The sequence below is a fragment of the Mytilus edulis genome, chromosome 1, assembly GCF_963676685.1.
Source record: "Mytilus edulis chromosome 1, xbMytEdul2.2, whole genome shotgun sequence".
NCBI lineage: Eukaryota > Metazoa > Mollusca > Bivalvia > Mytilida > Mytilidae > Mytilus > Mytilus edulis.
In genome coordinates, this window is record NC_092344.1 from 19,789,661 (window position 1) to 19,809,508 (window position 19,848).

The 19,848-nt window shown below is 31.5% G+C and overlaps 2 protein-coding genes across 16 annotated transcripts in view; one reads left to right on the forward strand and one right to left on the reverse strand.

Annotated features, from left to right (window-relative positions):
- Positions 1–8,585, forward strand: part of LOC139526951 (uncharacterized) — a 63,087-nt gene extending 54,502 nt beyond the window's left edge. For all 12 annotated transcript variants that reach the window (XM_071322135.1, XM_071322168.1, XM_071322198.1 and 9 more), the window contains 6 exons: positions 2,200–2,252; positions 2,576–2,665; positions 3,305–3,432; positions 4,513–4,693; positions 5,442–5,588; positions 6,136–8,585. In XM_071322135.1, the coding sequence (XP_071178236.1) occupies positions 2,200–2,252; positions 2,576–2,665; positions 3,305–3,432; positions 4,513–4,693; positions 5,442–5,588; positions 6,136–6,322 (786 nt within the window). In that variant the 3' untranslated portion in view covers positions 6,323–8,585. The remainder of the gene's footprint in view (positions 1–2,199; positions 2,253–2,575; positions 2,666–3,304; positions 3,433–4,512; positions 4,694–5,441; positions 5,589–6,135) is intronic.
- Positions 8,586–9,417: 832 nt separating this feature from the next.
- Positions 9,418–19,848, reverse strand: part of LOC139527097 (sulfoquinovosidase-like) — a 29,586-nt gene continuing 19,155 nt past the window's right edge. Inside the window, exons 6-11 of one of the 4 annotated variants that reach the window (XM_071322391.1) lie at positions 19,683–19,824; positions 19,139–19,357; positions 18,468–18,686; positions 16,988–17,230; positions 13,531–14,007; positions 9,418–9,790 (exon numbers count right to left, since the gene is read on the reverse strand). In XM_071322391.1, the coding sequence (XP_071178492.1) occupies positions 9,723–9,790; positions 13,531–14,007; positions 16,988–17,230; positions 18,468–18,686; positions 19,139–19,357; positions 19,683–19,824 (1,368 nt within the window). In that variant the 3' untranslated portion in view covers positions 9,418–9,722. Of the gene's footprint in view, positions 9,791–12,081; positions 14,008–16,987; positions 17,231–18,467; positions 18,687–19,138; positions 19,358–19,682; positions 19,825–19,848 lie in introns of those variants that run through there. The other 3 variants (XM_071322384.1, XM_071322380.1, XM_071322371.1) reach the window with 3 other exon arrangements.

Consider the following 19,848-nt stretch of genomic DNA (forward strand, 5'->3'; position numbering starts at 1 on the left):
GTGTTGTTTATGGGTGGATTGTACCTAATTATAGATCACAAAAACTGAGACAGCAAATTTTCAGAGTTATCTCCCTTACATAATTGATCAATATATAGGAGCTTTAAAACATAGGAATTCCCAGCACTTTTGGCCTTTGATAAAAGTCATCTTAAGATAAAGCATACAGTGAAATAACTTGATCGTATGAGGAAACATGCACACACTACGAATTAAATGGCATTACGATGACTTCCAAATGTATGGAGTGCCATTGATGCCAAATAATGGTGGTCTGGGTACAGTCGTAATATTACGGCCCTGCATGACAAGGGTTAAGATTCTTTTTATGAATTTATCCCACAATTTACACATTTCCTTTTTCTTAACAAAACAAATTGATGCCATTAGCTTGAGTATTTTGGTTTTGGACACAATGGGAGATTACTCTGATGTATGACTATACTCAGTAAAATGCTTGACGAAAGCCAATATGTGTGTATATATTTACACATGGGTAACAGGTCAGGTGATAGGCACAGTATGCATGGCTTTGGAAATTAGAGTCAGCACGGCAAAGGTAATTGTATAATTATTGAAAATGCTTACTGCCCATAAATATATAGAACACATTACTATTATTTGGTTTTATGATTTTCAGGCTTGTTGTAACGGGGAATAATTTAATTTCGGGGGTACAAATATTCAAGGATTGAGGAAAAAGTGTATTTTCGAGAACATTTGATTTCGTGTTTTTTTTCAAAGTACTTGAATTTGTGGTTCAGATTTAACCAAGATATAAAAAAATAATGGCATCCAAACGAGTTAAAATGAATCCATAGAAATTAATAGTTGGATGTATTTTATGATGGTTTGAAATATTATAATGTAGTTCTATTTGCTAAATCCCACGTTGTATCTTCTAAAAGTCTAACAAGATGGTCCAAAATATCTGAAATTTGATATAAATGTAGTAAAATATAATACTGTTGTAGCCATTTATGAGATTGCAATTGTCAATGTTTAAAAATCATATGCAATTATAGTTCTATGAAGAACAAAAGTTTGAAAATATCCATATTTACATTTAAAGAAATTCTATCAAATCTTATTAGTTGTCAGAATTGTTAAAAGCACACAACTGTTTAAAGTTTACTTTAATTGATTTTTTAATTCAATATTAAACATACAGTTACTTGATTAGAGTTCATTTTACACCAGCTATACATGGAGTTTTCACTTGAAACTTGAAACTTTAAATATTTACAGTTCTAAAGTTATTCAATTTCCTTTCCAGTTATTAAACTTTTAAATCAGCATCAATTTTTGATATTGATTTTTATGTAACCAAGTAACCTACAATAAGAGTAATAGAAAACTAATTTGAATTACCTCCCCTGAAGTTAGGCATTTTCCATATAATTGTTTATAAAATTTGGTAAGACAAAATGCTTATGTTCAGCGTTGTTAATTAGAATTAAATTGTTGTAATAAACAAAAATGAAAATTGATTCAAGTTTGTTCAACTTCATGATAACAGTATGAATGCTTTCCTGAAAAATAAAAAAATGGCATGCCATTTATTACTTGATATATATATATATATACAAAAAAAGTTTCTTTTCAAGCAGTGTACAGAATTATATATTAAAAATTAAATACACAAAAAGAGTTTTAAAAGCAGCATTGTCTAGCACTTTCGCATTTCATCCATCTTGGGACTTTTCAAGACTATGTACGTTCATAGTCTTGAAAAGTCCCAAGATGGATGAAAGCGCTAGACAATGCTGCTTTTAAAACTCTTTTTGTGTATTTAATTTTTAATCTATATATATATATATATACTGTAAGATTTGCCTGCCTTCATTCACTAGTTTATATTAGAAAGTAAATTTATGTATGTCTCAGTTAGAACTATAGCATGTCAAATTCAATCAAGAAATCAATTCTTAAATTTACATTACAAGAAGTCTAGGAACTGAATATAAACTGAAAAATATTTTAACATCATCATTGATATCTTATTTTCCAACTTGTAGACACAAATCATTTACTATTGATTCCAAAGAGTCTTTGTGTATTTTTAGAATTGCTTATAAGCAAGATAGCATAAACAAGTCTTTCTCAACATTTTAGGTATACTTCAAGGTCATTGCAAGAGTAATTCAACCTTTTAATACCATATTCATGTCTTATTGAACATTATATCTTCAATTGCAGGAACTACAAACAGCATTTGATAAAGCCATGGACAAGTTTCAGAAGATACCTGGGTATGCTTTATTGTACAGAATTTAGTGTAAACTTATTAAAAAACAATTTGTACTTTGTATGTATTGTATTCCATCATACCCACCATGCGTATTGTATTGTATGCCATCATACCCACCATGCGTATTGAGTTGTTTGTAACCTGTGATTCAAAGTAAAAAAAATAACGATTTTAACAAAAGCTATTCAGGTCAGACTACCTAAAGTAAAAACTACCAGTATGTATGTTTTTAACCATAATTTGATCAAAATTCATATACAGTATAGTCATTTTCATTGTTTAATTTATAGTATTTAATGACCATATTTGCTGTTATAATTGCAGGACACCACAGACTGCGACTAAAGACAAACTTTTACACAGAAACAATGGTTTAATGTTTGATGAGAACTGGCCAGACAGGGAAATTGAAAGGTAATTTATGCTGTTTTAAATTAACAGTTTGTAAATCGATCAGATTGAGCTAGCGTTTACAGTAGTGATTAGATTGGGTTTGAGTGAGAATATGTCATTAAATGATGATGTGAATATTCAGTCAGTAAGATTTTTTTTCTCTTGCTTTCTGTTTTATGAATGAAGAAGTACTGTCTAATCCTGAAGTCTTTCCATTCTCATACAACCCTGATAGCCGAATAAATCTTCTGTTTCACTATGATATGGAAGCATGATCACTAATTATGGTATTTTTTTCACTGGGTAAAATGTTTTCTGTCAATTCATTGTTATTTTGCAAATACTTATTTGACATCTCAAAGTTTTGTTAATATATCAATTTTCAAACCAAATATATTTTGCATCTACAATTTAAGTGGATTTCTGTTGAGCAGCAAACTCTCAACTTCAGCCACAAATGAACTAAGTAGATAACCCCTTACTATTTCCAAAAGATTCTTGAAGGGTAAAAATTGATGAAAAAAAGAAATCAAAAACAAATTAAATTTATCTGACTATTACTTAACACAATACTGCTTGACAATAGTTGAATTTTGAATGTGTCATGTAACTGATAATCATTCGAAAGTTTTTGAAATGATATCTGACTTTTGTAAACAGGCATTTATTACTAAGAATGCAGAAAGAACTACGAACAAGAAGTGCATTGAAGAAAAGACAAGACTGGGAAGATAAACTGAATGAGAAAAGGAAACTATTCACAAAGAGAACTGTTGATAATTATTCAGGTATTTCATATTTCTTTATAAAAATCTAGTTATTTTTTTACTAAAAATTTCATGTCTGCCAATGGTTGATTGATCATTTATAGTACAATTCAGTCAATGAGAAATAATTCCTTATTCTGTTAAACATAGGACATAAAGAGAGAAAAAAAAGATATTTTTATAGAATAGGTACTCATCATAGATACCAAAAGGCCAAGGTACATTTTGAAAGGTTTTGCAAAATACAGCTAAGGTAATCTATACCTGGGGTAGAAAATCCTTAGTATTTAAAAAAAAAAGTTTTGTAAACAATACATTTATAAATAAGGAACATATCAATGATATTTCATGTCAGCACAGAATTGATGACTACTGGAAACCTCCATCAGCAGTGTCATTGACCAGAGGTTGTAAATAAACTCAACATAGATACCAGGATTAAATTGTATGCCAACTTTATTTTCTCAAGGATGTATTAGTTATTTGGGTAATGAAAGCCTGAAAAAAAAGGAAAGAGTGGATGTACGACAAACAGCTTTTTCCATTCTCAATTTTATGTACATGTATAAAAAAAACATGTTATGGATGGTTTTCTAGAATTTATTATGCCCAACCTAAGGGCATTATGTTTTTCAGTCTGTGCATCTGTTAGTTTGTCCGTATGTCCCACTTCAGATTAAAGTTTTTGGTTAAGGTAGTTTTTGCTGAAGTTGGAAGAACAATCAACTTGAAAGTTTTTGGTGGGGTTTGTGTTGCTTATTCTTTAGTTTTCGATGTTTTGTCATGTGTACTATTGTTGTCTGTTTGTCTTTTTTATTTTTAGCCATGGCGTTGTCAGTTTATTTTTGATTTGTTAGTTTCATCCCTCTTTTACAACACATGTTACCTATATTTTTTATGCCAAATTAGAGTTTTGACATCAATTTCACAGTCCACTGAACATCGAATATAATAGTGTGAGTTGCGCACACACACACCTACTAAAATACACCATCTGTTCACAAAATTGTGCAATATATAGATATAGATTCCTTGCAATTATTTGTTTATTTGAAGCCTACTTTCTGCATTTAGAATAAAATAAGTAACTTTTATTTTCAGTTTCTGGTACAAGTACAAAGTCAGATTCTTATATTCTGGGTCAAATGCAGAGAGCCAATACCTCACATATGTCACTGAACACTGGTCAACCAACAGTAACGGTCAGAAAAAGACCACAAACAGCCTACGCAGCTTTACAACCATTTGATAAGAAAGAATTAAAAGCAGAGAAGCCATTTAGGTTTGTATATATAAAAACTATTAGTTTCACTGTTATCGAGTCCTTGAAACGTTTTATTGAGAACTAAATTTCACCCAAGTTTATGTAGAATAAGGTTATTGATTTTATACTGCAACTAGTTGTGTTTATTTCCTAAATATAGTAACACAGCTATATTTTGTTCAATGTCAATTTTATCATGAAATATTTTCTCCACAATCAGGGGTTCATTAAGGGGTGAAATAAGTTTAACATTTGTATTATAATTTAAAAATCTACCAATGAAAAAGTTGAGTATAAAAACAATATTAGGTCAATATCAATTGTATTCATCACAAAACTGTGAAGTGCTCAGTAAAACCTCGCCTTCCCCAAGTTTCTCAGCCTCATACAAAAAAGTTTATATTTTTCTGACATTGACCTTATATTGTAAATTTTATTTATTATTTTGTTGTGATGTTGATGTTTTTCTTAAAAAAAATACCTGTCATTATTTTTGATTTGCACTGGTTTTGTGACACGAATTCATAAAAATAACTTTTATACATCCTTCCATCATTCAATAACTTGTTTGCTTTTGAAAAATTTCATAATTTTTATTTGCATTGTTTAAAGTGCAGAAACAAATTTCCCTTAGATTTTAAATCTTCAGATTTATATTCATAGAGTTCACTATACTTGTTTTACTGATTTTTGTAATTTTTTTTATTAAGCAATCTATATATAAAATAAGTTGTGAGAATGAAACTACAAACAATTTCTTACCCAGATATAAAATAAAGAAAACTCCAGAAGCATCGAGACCGCCTAGTAGAATAATAAGTCCAGAACCACAACCAGATCTACGAATGTTTGATCCCAGAAATCCAGACGCAGTTCGTCCAACAACGGTTAAATCTATACCAAGTAAATGCCAGTAAGTTCACAAATCAGAAGATTTATTTGTATTTATATTATCAGATAAAAATAAAAAAAAACAACAAAAAAATAAGTTACTTCAGCTATGCTTTTTCTCATATTTAGACCTATAGTAATATTAAGCTACTGCATGGAGAGTAAAAATGTATTTGTAAAATATCTGATGCATTTATGACTGTTGGTTTAATTGCTAATATAATCCTATTTTTCAAACTTATCATATACATGTACTATATACCTATTCTAGCTGTTAGTCCCTTTTTCCCCCTTATTACAAAGCTTGTACTTTGTTTTCTAGGTCTCTTTTTCAATATTTTATCAAATGTTTGTTAGGGTACCTATGATGTGATCTTGGCAGTCAGTTTTTTGACAGCACTGCCTTTATTAACAGTTTTAGGTAAGCTAAAGACAAGCCTCTATTTTTATTATATGTATAAGACCATCTGATAAATTCAATAAGACCTTGGCCTCCACTAAATCATGTTAACACTCTAATGTTCAAATAAATGTTTTTCTTGTGTATAATGAATTGTATTTATTTACAGACGATATATTCTGGTGTCTCGTCCAAAGGAAAAAACTCACTTACCTTTACCCTCGCCACTGGAGGAACAACTATTGGCAGAACGATTCCCTGGTATTGGGATGAAAGTGTACCAACAACATACTGAACTAGCTCTCAAAGCTAAGAAAGTATCTTATTGTGTGGAATACACTCCCTTTAGTTACTAGCAGAGTTATCTCTCTTGGTATAAACTTTGATGGATCTCTTATGAACTATGTTGAAATAGATTTGCTATTAGATTGTAGTAATCATGTATTGATTAGGATGACAGTAAAACCACATTACGATGAACCGTGCAGACGAAAAAGATGTGTGTTACAACTGTTCTTTCCTTTAGAATGAGATTACAAGACTAGCTCAGCTACTGTGAAATTTTTATAAGTTTTTAACATCTATTTTGACAGCGTAATTTAATTTATTTTCATAAAACTTGAAATTGAGTATTTGATTTTTTGAATTTTTGATAATACAGTGTAACCTGTCTAATCCGATACCTGATTATTCCAACACCCTGCTTTAACTGACTCATTTTTCATGGTCCCAAAATATGTCTATCCTTGCAAAAAAAACCGGAGTATTCCAACAACCTGCCTAATCCGACATTTTTTTCTGGTCCCCCAGTGTGTCAGATAAGACAGGTTACACTGTACATGTAATGCATTGCATTCTGTTAATTTTAGTTTTCAAAATTTGTCCATGCTTGCCAAACCAAAGAGAGATCTATATGACGGTCAATTTTGTGTTGATTGTTTGCTATGATCAGTGTTGTCTTTTTCCAGCATCCATTTGATGGATAATATTTTTTCTAGACTGGATGATTTTGAAATTTAAGATAGATTAAAAGATATATTGTATATATTTGTAAACTGCCAAAAATATAAGACAACAGAGTTTCTAGCACATTGTATAATGAAATGTCAGCTAAAATTCAGTGAAGACTTTTTGTCCTGTGATTTTGAAGTGATTGCTTTATGGTAGCTTTCTGTTATGACATCTATAATTCTTTTTGAAAATTTAGGGATTAAGGCAATGAAATCATTCTAGTTTCTTGCCTAACATGTCTTTGCACTTCCAACCTGTGCTGTGTTTTTTTTAACTGAAATTCAATTGGTTGAAAGTTCTATGATGTTGATAACTCTTAGAAATGAAGATATTATTTAAGAAAATATTTTTATAAGATTGCCTGACCATTAGAAAAATTATAGATGTAGGGATAAAATGATACATTTAGATATTATAAGTCTACACCAGATCTTTGTATTCTTATACATACTCATGTCTCTGTAGATTGCTGTGATATACTATAGTGCCAAAATGACTGTAGCAATATTTAGCTTAGTCAGCATCTTTTTGTAAGTTTTGTGATTACTGAACATTGTGTTGCTTGTAGCAAATTATTTAATAATTTGTATGTTAAATGCAATTTTTATTTTTACTGTGATAGTGACTGAAAATTTTATTTATTGAGTATTTTGGTCAACATGTGATGGATAGTTATATTCTGCTGTTAGATACAAGCTACAGAACTACAGTCGTGTCATTATAATGGCTCAACCAGTTCTCTTCAAATAGTACCTCACATCATCTTATGCTGTAAACATTTTTGGAGATGAATATTTAGTATTTTTACAATCAAAGACCATAACAGCAGGATTTGACAAAGTACTTGATGTGTTCCATTTGAAATTAATTAAAAGTCATTTTGCATGGTGTGTTGTTGCCAAGGTTATGGTGTTTGGTTGCCAATGGGTATGGTATGTTGTTGCCAAGGATATCAAGAATCTTGGTAAAATAATTACTTAGTAATATTTGTGGTCGGATATATCGATGAATTTGTAAAACAAGTATTTATATAGTATAGTAAAGTAAGTTGCTTGTTTCTGTTATTATGTGTTTCATAAATCTAGGTAGTGATAGTATGCTTTTGAAGTCTGTGAACCAATTTTTGTCAGTTTTACTCAAAGACCCATGTGAACTTCTACCGTCCATAAAAATTTGAAAAGAAACTGGAATTTCAACTAACTAAACATGAATATTATACCAGTTTTAGCAGGAGTAGGTCTTAAGATAGTTTACTTTTAAAATTTATTGACCATTGGAACATGTTAATTCCATCCTAGTACCCTATTTATCATCCAAGATTGCTGTCTCTGTAGAGCATGGGTCAAAGATGATGAATAATGGGATTTCCTATTCCTTATATGCTTGAAATCATTTTTGATGATCACAGAAAATTTTGAGACAAAGAAAAAAGAAATGAACTTTTATATTAGCTTTTAAACTTTTAAATTGATACATTTTTTGTTGGCTATATTACTGTGATAGATGTCCTAAAAACTACAAAAATTGGTCAGTACGACTTTAAGTGTATGAATCTTGCTAAATTTTGTTATTGTATATGTTGTTGAAATTATAAAAAAGTAAAGCTTATATTTGTTTATTTTTGCTACAGATATCTACTCTACCAAGCAGAGATCTATCTGGCTTGGTAGATATACTTTTACTATATTCTTCTCTGTTTTTTCATAACTGATTGATTGAAAAACAAATTAATCTTGAACAAGGAGACATGAAAAAATGGGAGAAATTAAATTGCTGCTGCCTTGAACGTCTGTCCATCTCAAATTTCGTCCCAATAGCATTCGAACGAAAAACGAACTTGCTCAAACCAATATCATTTTAATCCGACTGAAACTATATTGTTTGTACTATAATGGCTTGTTGTGCAAAATGTTTCTGAATATTTACTTTAGTTTGAAAGACAGACAATATCAGATGAAAAGAAAATAGATGAAAAGACAAGCTTCAGTCCAGAAAACCATACATAGATTGATTGGTTTTTAATCTCACTTTCAATGCTATATCTTACATGTATTTCGTGGAGGTCAGTTTGTATTTGTGGAAAAAAGCCGGAGTGCCAAAGAAACACTGACTTTCAGAAGAACAACTGACAATCCTAGTCAATTTAGATTGGAGTCAAGTGCACCTGTCCCATGCAAATTTATAACTGACAACCTCAGTGTTGACTGGCTAGTGATACAGTAGTTTGACTACCTAGGCCGCACGCCACGGATGCCCCTCAATACATGGCTAGGGATACAGTGGTTTGATTACCTAGACCGCTCGGCCACGGAGGCCCCTCAATACATAAAAAACCTATGATTAATCATCTTGGAGTATGTAATGAAGGATAAGCAAACTAAATTATATACTGTAGGCATCATCCTTTGTTACTGGCATAATAATACACACCATACAAATATTATACAAATATTATACGTTTATTTGTTATAGACGAGAACAAAGACACAATGTTCCTTGTTGCCACTTTCCCCAGTGAAAGGGAAAACATCTCTACTAAAACAAACAAATAGTACTACCTCATGTGTAAAATAAAATGTCCTTTTCCAATTATTTTACTTGTATTAGACTCGTTGAAATAAATTATTTAATCGTATATTTTTTTTTTAACAAAAATGACTTTTAAATGCCATCTAAACATATTCATGGTGACAAATTATAGTCTAGTATATGTACAACTATTTATATGATATCCACACTAACTGTTCATGGTGAAGCATCACAAGTTTTCTTATCTGCTTGATACTCCATGGCAGTCATAAAATCAAACAATCCTACAAAAAGTTAATAGCCTTAAGAATGTTAACAGTAAGCAAAATGTACTGATGTGTTTTAAGGTTGAAAAAAGACATTGAACAGTAAAAGTTTATATATTATTTCATGGATTTTTATAATTTGAGTAAAGCTGGTCAAATCTCTAAATAATTAATTACATGTACTTTTATTACATACAAAAATAAGGAAAGATCAAAAAGCTCTAAGATTAATGGTAAGAAATATAACAAAATGTGTAGTTTAATATTAAACAGAATCTTTCTAAAAAAAACACTATAAAATCCCCATACTGAAACGACAGTTTGAATAATTAAATGGATCGATAAATAATATGAAAGTACACAGAATGAAAAAAAATGGTGAAATACCATGGGTGTGACCCATATGAGAGACTAAGGATAAAGAAATTGTCTTTGGGATTGGAAGGATAAAATCTTACCTGACTGTGTAAGTACAATTCCTATATTTCGACTCCCAAAAGATATTGAAATCCAACGTGGAAACCAATTAAAAACATTTTGAGGAAAGGAGAATTAGAGTATATGTAAAAATTTGTATATAACTTCATAATTCAGGCACTTGCAATAATATTTAGTCCCTTTGAACCACAATCCATGAAAGTAAAATTCCCGACAAGCTGTTAAATAAATGCTGTTGGAAACTCATAAATCGATAAAGAAAAAACAAATCCGGGTTACAAACTAAAACTGAGGGTAACAACGACACAACATTAAATGTTACACACACAGAAACGAACTATAATATATCAATGGCTATTTTACTGACTTTGTTAAGCTTTACCATATACATAAATATACTGAGCCAAAAAAGTTTAGCAACAAAAATGTGAAATTTTATTTTATTACAAATTCATAAGGCCACACCAATTTAATTCCTTGTTCGACGGACCCGCCCGCACCTTTTTTTTTCAAAACATATTTTTTTTATTTTTTTTATATTCTCGCTTCCCGCATCCGTAAATGTAATCATGTCCATTTTCCGCACCGTTTTTTTGTTAATATTATAAAAAAGATCATAAACATTTGTCTTTAGATCAAAGTTTTTTAAACCTATTAGCACCCCACCACACTGTACATATCTGTGAAACCAATTAATCCCAAGGTGGAGTGCTCCGAAATACCTATACCGTGAGAACAAAACGTAGGTTCTTTCCCCCTTACTTATATTCCCTATCACAAAATGATCGTTGTTTATAGAATAAAATTCAAGGAACTTCTGAAAGAGTTGCTTTCAACTGCAATTATATTGTATGCTGGCGAAACAAAACTATCCATAGCCGCTGTATGTTTATGCACCTGTCCTGATTGATTCAGGGACCTGTCGTTCAGCAGTTGTCGTTTGTTGATGTGGTGCATTGGTATTTTCCCGTTTCGGCGTTTGGATATATAAATTAGGTCGTTGGTTTTCCTGTTCGAATTGTGTACACTAATGATTTTAGGGTCCCTTATAGCTTGCTGTTTGGTATTGATCAAAGCCCTTTGTAAAAGGCCGTACTTTGACCTGTGTTTGGAACAATACCCCCCCCCCCCTTTTTTTTCAGACAAGGGGTCATTTTACTGTTGTAGAAAAGAAAATAGAAATACAAAGGATTTGTAAAGTGCTACTATACAAAGCCTTTGATAACTTAGAATTTTTTACTCAAAAAGAGGTTAAATACAACATATTTTTCATAACTTTTCTAAAAGAGGGGTCCACTTATTATGAATAATATTAAACTGTTAAAGTAAATGTGTTAACATGGTTAACAAAATGGTTAAAGTCCAGAAATATTACAAAATTCTTGGACCATTTAATACCAGATAGATATATAGTTCTTTGGGAAAATATGAACCCTTTTGTACTAAAAAGTGTTTTTTACAAAAAAATATATTGTAAAGTTATATTGACCCCTCATTAAAAGGGATATTTATAACATTAAGGGGTTGTTCCCAACCTGATTATGACTTGGATGGAGAATTGTCTCATTGTCAGTCACACATACAAAGACCAGATTTAATTATTCAATTATTTCTTGGTAAACAGGGAAAAAAATACTTCATAAATTAAAGAAATGTCAAAGTACAAGTGATAAATCAAGTTTTAATATTGTCAAATCCTACTATTTTATGTTTACAAAAAAAATTATAATCGCTCGCCTTTACTTTTCAAGCTTCGCCTCAAAAATTTGCAAATTAAATATTTTTTTATTAAAATTTTCAAATCGCTCGCTCGCCCCAATTTTTGGAGTCCAAAAATCCGTAGAACAAGAAATTAAATTGGTGTGGCCTTAGTAAGTTAGTAAATTTTATGTAAAGAAGGCATATATATTCATAATAACAGATAAAAAACATAGATAGAAACAAGGATTTGTATAGTCTTACTATACAAATCAAGACTATACAAATCCTTGATAGAAATCGATGGAAAATCCAGTAATTTTTACATTGGATGCGACCTTGAGAGTTCATATCGATGTTAAGTTTTCGCAGAAGTTTCTGCACACTTCCCTTGCACTTTAGACTGATAACCAAACGTTGGTCATGAATAAAGTTACAGAATTTACATGTTCTAAACGTTTATTAGACAAGAGACAGCCACGGTTGACAATACTTTTTCCAGAGGTACCAATCTACTCTATCACCCTTTCAGCTGTGTGTTATTTAATTTATTATACTGAATGTCTTATCTTTATTGTCTTTTACAGATAAATTTTATTTAAACGTATTTTCTAGGGACGTCAAGTACGGGAATTAGAAAAATCAACAGAAGTGAAGCAAGATGTATAGTTTTTATATTTTGACAGTCAAATATTAGAATCTGAGCTAAAATGTATAACTTAAGCATTGTCTTTAATAACTTGATGTAAATTCAATTCGTTGTTCTTTAAATTATGGATTTTTGATTGATCTAGTCGAGAGGGTGACATTAAAAAAAAATGGTCACCCTCTCAGCCATGTGATAGAGTAAATTAACACCCTTGTTTTGTTTTTTTACTGTGACAAAATTTTATTAACATTTACCGGTTCCTATCCTCAGATATCATAAAATATCTCATATGAAAATTCTGTTCTGAAAAATAAGAACTCTTTTCTAAAGATGTGTAATATTTAAACGTGTATGATGCTTGCTGATTAAAATTTCAAATGAATGCTAATTATTTTGTTTATATCTAATGGATCACAACCTTTAAAAAAATAAAACCAAAATACCAGTCTCAGAGATTCCTCATAGAGCTGTAGTAATATGATACCATGATTAGTTTGTATGCATACATGAATATTGATTGAAAATATACATGTAAGAAGCATAATGCTCCTCAATTTTTTTTTAATGAACATATATATTCAATACAGACACATTTGGTAGATTTTTCAAAGTTATAATAGAACTTGCATTAATTGTACTATGTTTCAACTTTTAAGTTCTCCATTTACAAAAAAAATATAATGTGTGTTTGTCAACTTATTTTGAATGTTATTCTCAATACAATCTCTTACAACGTGTTTATTACATGCAGTCTGTCCAACGTCTATTTTTTTTAAATTTATTTTGATAAAATCAATAACTGAAAAATGGAAATATACATGCCCCACACCCTCAAACAAACAAAAAATTAATGAACATAGATGAAAAAATAGAAAAAAAAATTAAATAGAAAAATTATACATAAGCTGTGTATAAAGTGTTAGTAACAGAAGAACGCTATTAGTTGCAGTCAGAACACCAGAGTTACTACTACCTGGGGCCTTTGTAGATGGTTGGTTAGTTGTTGGTGGTGGCGGTACCAGTGGTATTTTAGAAACAGCATTGAATGTTGCTGAATATGGTGATGTTTTCTGGTAAAACACCGGTGGTTGTCCTATAGGAGCAGGTACCGTTATATATTTATTTCCTGCAGTTTGCGTGGAAGTATTCCATAAAAATACCCATTCACCCTGAGGAAGATACACCTTCTGTGATGTAACATTAGCCTGTATAACTGGTGCTATTAATAAATCGGATCCATACATGTACTGATATTTAGCATTTACGGCCACTGGATCATTTTGATAGTGAAGAACTAGAGGTCTTTGTGCGGGAATTCCATCCCTAACACATGTCTGTATGACAGAGTTAGTGTAATTCCCTAACATTCTATAAATCTTGACTAGCCTGGCAAACTGTAGAAGGATATATTGATTGGAATAAGCCTGTACATTGAAGTCTGGTTGATTGCCTAAAGGAAAACAAAAGAGATTAAAACTGCTAAAAAGTTTCATTCAACTTTCATATATTTTTGAAAGAAATAGATTGGATCATCTTCGAATATGAGTCGCATGCATTTGTCTTGTATTAACATTTTTTATTAACGCGTTTTTCATTTTTGAAAAACAAAAATCACTCAGTCGCGAAAACGTGTTGAAAAATGTACTATAGTTGTTAATATTTTACACATTGTGACCTGAATGGAGAGTTGTCTTGACATTCCTACCACATCTTTTATATATACATGAACACACCCGCGAAATCGCGGGGAAATAGAGCGTATGTAAACTGTAAAAGAATTATAACTGGAGATTCCAGGAGAGGTATCAGAAGTCAAAGGTACTTGGGGACTGGGCACATTTTTTTTGGCCCTGCCCCTTTTTTCCAAATACCGATTTTTATTCTTTCTGTTTTTCTGTATACTATAAACATACATATATAAATACTATAATTACTATTTAAAACGGTCACTGATATATTAAAAGTAACCTCAGTAAACTATTGGAAATTTATAGCAAATTTATACAATTTATTCATAGTATTGTTACGTGACGGGGGTGTCCAATAAGTAAAAGGTATTATTACGAGGTTAACACACTGGTTACTATATTTCTGGTAAATTCTGATATAGAACTGTCAACTCTGGTGTCGAGTTACAGACTAAGTTATACTGGTAGCGTAGCTGACAAAATGGTCAAGGCTATGGTAGCGTAGCAGGCAAAACAGTTAAGGCACTGGTCTAAATATGGTAGCACAGAAACTCATTTACATTGACTTACTAACTACATGTACAACAGATAACAAGATTAATAAAGCTTCACAATTTATTACATGTATATACAAAACATTCAATACTATTCCAAGTATAAATTGCATGAAAACCCAACAGAACACTTAATAAAATATACAGAGACCCCCCTTTTCGGTACGTTAATCGTTTGTCAACATCGTAGTAAACGTAGTAAAACATCTAGGTCAATTATGGTTTGGTCCATTTATCCAACGGGGATGCAAAGGTACATGTATTGCATCGACTGCGGCACTTTTGGTTTACCTTGCCTTTGGTAAGTTTCCTTGGTATCAGCAGTGACTGCCCTGGTAGCGGGCCGCAGTCTGTCTGAAGACTGTTGTGCACTCGCTTATATATCTCTGCCCCACCAACGTCTCGTGCCCCTATGGAGATGGTGGGCAAATTACGTTATGCTGATTGGATGCTGATCTCAGGTCATTAGGTCACTGACGTCAATAAACATAGTGATGCAAATGACGGCGATCGGAATATTGACATTCTGTCGAGTCGGGAAATGGACAAACGGGACTTATCTAAGCATACTCTTAGCATGTATGGGCCCCGGTTACAATATATATGCCTAACGCTAATAAAATAACAAGGTAAAAAAGCGGGAACGTGTGAAATAAGGGTAAACAGAAGGTGGGAACAGTCATTCAGTCAGGGGACCCCCGTGGTCAAACAATGAAAACGAACTCTATTATTATTATTCCCAGAGACCTTACTAACAATATTTACATACAATAACAATATATAAGTATACACAATGTTCATCAAATGTCTTTGTATACGCGTTGGCTACCAGTAAACGACGAACGCGAAAATAGAATAGAGTGTTTACTGAGTAGCCTGAAACAGTCGTATGTACAAACCTACAGCTTATACCCTAAACCGTAACAGTATATGTATGTAGTATACAAAAATATTTCAGTGACCGCCGTGGATAGAAAACTATTGGAATTGATAATATATATAAATAGAAAGTTCACTTTATCTATACTATATGTATGATCATAGTATACAGAAAAACTAAAAAAAAAAAAAAAATTGTTCTGTCCCAAGTACTTGTGCAAATTATGTTTAATTTCAAAACAGGCCTAAAGGGCAGCGGAAGTCTTTTTTATTTCTCGATGACGGGAACAATAGACGGATATATGGACGCCTATATTTGCGTTTTCCTCCCAAAATAACCCAAACTGAAATACTTTAAGCAAGGATGATAAATGCCAGAACATACCCGCGAAATTGCGGGCATCCAGAGCGTAATTGAAAGTTTGTAAAGTGTTGTAGGATGAATTTTATAAAACAATTAATGACTGGAGAATTTCAGGAAAGGTAATAAAAGTTAAAGGCACTTGGGGACAGGGCCATTGTTTCTCAACCCCTTCTCCTTTTTCTCAAGTTAACTAATCAATCCACGGCAGTCATTGATATATTATATATACCCTGTGACCCGATGAATTACATAGACCCTCTCTATTTATTATACTTAGTGACCCGATGAATTTTTGTAAAAATTTTATGACTTAAGAATTTCAGAAAAGGTATCAAAAGTTATAGGTACTTTGGGACATGACAATTGTTTTTCTAGCCCGGCTCCTAATTTTTTTCCTCCAAAATTCCTATATTTTTTTTTCTATTGATTTCAATAATGTAAGCGTTTATCTGTCGTGTATAATGAACATACATTATTATAAATTAAGTGTATTTGCTTTTTACTATCAACTTTCAATTTAGTTATCGATCCTCGGCGGTCATTGACATATCATATTGATCTTCTCTATTTCATAAACTCAGTGACCACCGTGGATAGTAAACTTGAAAATGATAGCAGATAGCAAATATACGTTATTCGTACAGAAAAAATGCAAACCGGATGTCTAGTCTGACTTAAAATTTCGTCCAACGACGGAAAAATATCCGGACGCAGTTTTTTCGTTTTTCTCCCAAAAATAACCCAAACTGAATAATCAAAAGAATGGATGACAAATACGACAATACATGGTCCCTATAGGACACAGAGGCATGATGATTAATTTATTGTGGAAGGAAGAGAAGCGACACACAAAATGAGGTCTTCTCGTTTAATAGTATAGATTGGCCGTATCCGGCCATCAAAATTAAAAACTTTTAAAATTAAAAAAAAAATGGATAAACTAACCCTCGTGAGTTCTCATGACAGGTGTAAATACCGCCATTTCTGCAGATCTCAGTAACAACTCAGCTGTTCTTCTAAGTCCCAAAGATCCAAAAGTAGTGTAGCCACCAATATCGAAATGTGTCAGACCTGTACCTGACAGACCCATAGACGTAGCAGCTATAATGGTAGACGGTAGACCATCACCATAACTGAAGTCCACATTCTGGTCTCCAGCCCACATGAGTGTGGTATAGTTTGAAGTACCTATATAAAGAATAAAAACAGGTTTAATAACGTGTCTACAGTCTAGTTAATACTCTGCAAGATAAAGATATTCTTCATTCTTAAAAAAAGTGGTATATGTACACGTTTAACATTTGGGTAAAGCTTTAACGGTCAAGAAATAATAAGTCTACGTCAAAGCCAATAACACTACACAATTTAGTTTGCTATTAGTTTGCTGCATCTACATATATCTTATAAACTTTAGGAGATATCTAATAAACTTAATAAGATATCTCCTATAATATATAAGATATCTCTTATAATATATAATATATCTCTTATAATATATAAGATATCTAATATAATTTCATTTTTATGAGATATCTTATATATTATACAAGATATCTTTAATGTTATATAAGATATCTCCTAAAATTTATAAGATATCTTCTAAAGTTTATAAGATTTCTTATAAAGTATATGAGATATCTTATAAACAATTTCTTATATAATTTATAAGATATCTCATATGATTTATAAGATATCTCATATAGTTTATAAGATATCTTATATAGTTTATAAGATATCTTATATAGTTTATGAGATATCTTATAAAGATTTATATATAAGATATCTGATAAATTATATGAGATATCTTATAAACTATATAAGATATCTTATAAAGTTTATGAGATATCTTGAAGTAAGAATAAATAGCAAAACGGCTTGTCATATATACGTGTTTTATGTGCTTATTTTTTAATTGCGATGTGTTTCTCTGGGCATGTCACCTTTTAGTCTATTTTTCTAATTCTTTGTGGTTTCAATTTTATGGATATGCTATTGCCGGTACGTCTTGCAAAAATGTATGACTTGATTTCTTTGATTAAAATGTTTTAAAAGAATTGTTTTATTACTAAAATGTTAAATATATTCCTTGAAAGTTCTTCGGGCTGTTAAACTTGGTTCTGCCCAAAAATTTGATCTTAAAAATGTCTGTTCCAATCCATGATTCCATGACTGTTTCCATGAGGATCGTTTGAAGAGATTTTCTCAAAACTAATCAGTATATTACAATAAAATGGACATCGATACTTTAGAAAATACCTTGAAATATTGTATTTAATTCCCATTTATCCCTTGAATTGTTCTTCCACCAAAACTGTTCAAACCCTCCTGTGTGACATAGTACCGACACCAGGTTTATTTACATACTTTTTTGGAATTGTGAGTTTTGAGGTCATAAAATCACTTGGCTAATTGTGATATTACTCACGTGCGGCACCAGCTCTCATCCAGAATACTATCTCTCCTAGTTTCCCCGACTCCTCTACTGCTTGCCTATTACAACTTGCCCATAATACTGGCCACTGATTGTGAACCATCTCAATAGACAAAGTTTTGTCAAACACTACAGCATCTACGGGTAGATACTCTCCGAAATCAGCCATCCAGCCACTAAGACCTAGATCTATCATGTTAGTTTTAATTTGACCTACAACAATGACACAATATGAACTAAGGGTATTGTCCAATTACAATTTTGTTTAAATGTAAAATGAACAGCCGTTTTAAAGTTGTCATGCATTTGCAGTTTTGTACTAGAAGTTTTAAGAATGATATACCTTTGAAATGCCTTTTTTTTCTTAGAGTTCTATACCAATGTATATTACAAGTGTCTTATTTTCTGATAATTGATTACATTTAAACAGTGTGTGCTATAAAAAAATTCCTTTTCAATGTAAATCATTATACTACTCAATGAATGTTATTAAGGCTTATCCTTCTGAAAAAAATTCATCGGTGGCTTTAACCAATTTAATGGACACTGTTGATCACTGCTTATATATGTTACTGTTTCCCCTAAATATAGAGATTTTCTGAACCTGATATATTGTGATTTCACACGTTCCGTCCTAGCATTTGTAAACATACTTTCCTACTTACCTTTATACCAATTAAATGCAGCTGGGTTGGTCAAATCAACTATACCACACAAAAATTCGCCAAAATCTAAAAGATACGGGTTTCCAGTTCTGTTTTTCACCACAAAACCTTGGCTTGATGCCGTCTTATACAAATCACCTTCGATATTCAAATTTGGGTTTATATATGCAAGCACCTTCACTCCTTGAGCTTTCAGATCTTTGATTTTCTGGTCCAAACCTGCAATGCATTATTTCGAATTGATAAAATTTACGAAAAGTATAGTTGAAAGGTTAACTTTAATCACCTTGAGTTCGAAAATCTTTTTATTTACCTTGATTTAAAAAATTACTAACTTTTTTTAATCTAGTAACATCTTAATAGATTAGATAATTCCTTGGTCATCTCTAGATTGACAATAAAACGCCTGCGAAAGAGGATCGTCCGTTTTGCTGTACCGGATGTGTAAATACTCTATAGATCTCTATATATGGAGAATTTTTGAGTTATGATCTTTGAAATATTTTTATCAATACTTCATTGAATTAATATACAACAAAATTACCCGGATATCTTTTTGGGTTCCATTTCCAATTCCAAAACAGTCTCTGACCAAACGTCGTGTTCTTAATTCCCGCCCAATCCTGTATCCACAACCCATTTACAGCAACTCCTTGGTCTTGGGCAGTCTTTAGCCTTTTTAACATCTGTACAAAATGCATCAATCAATC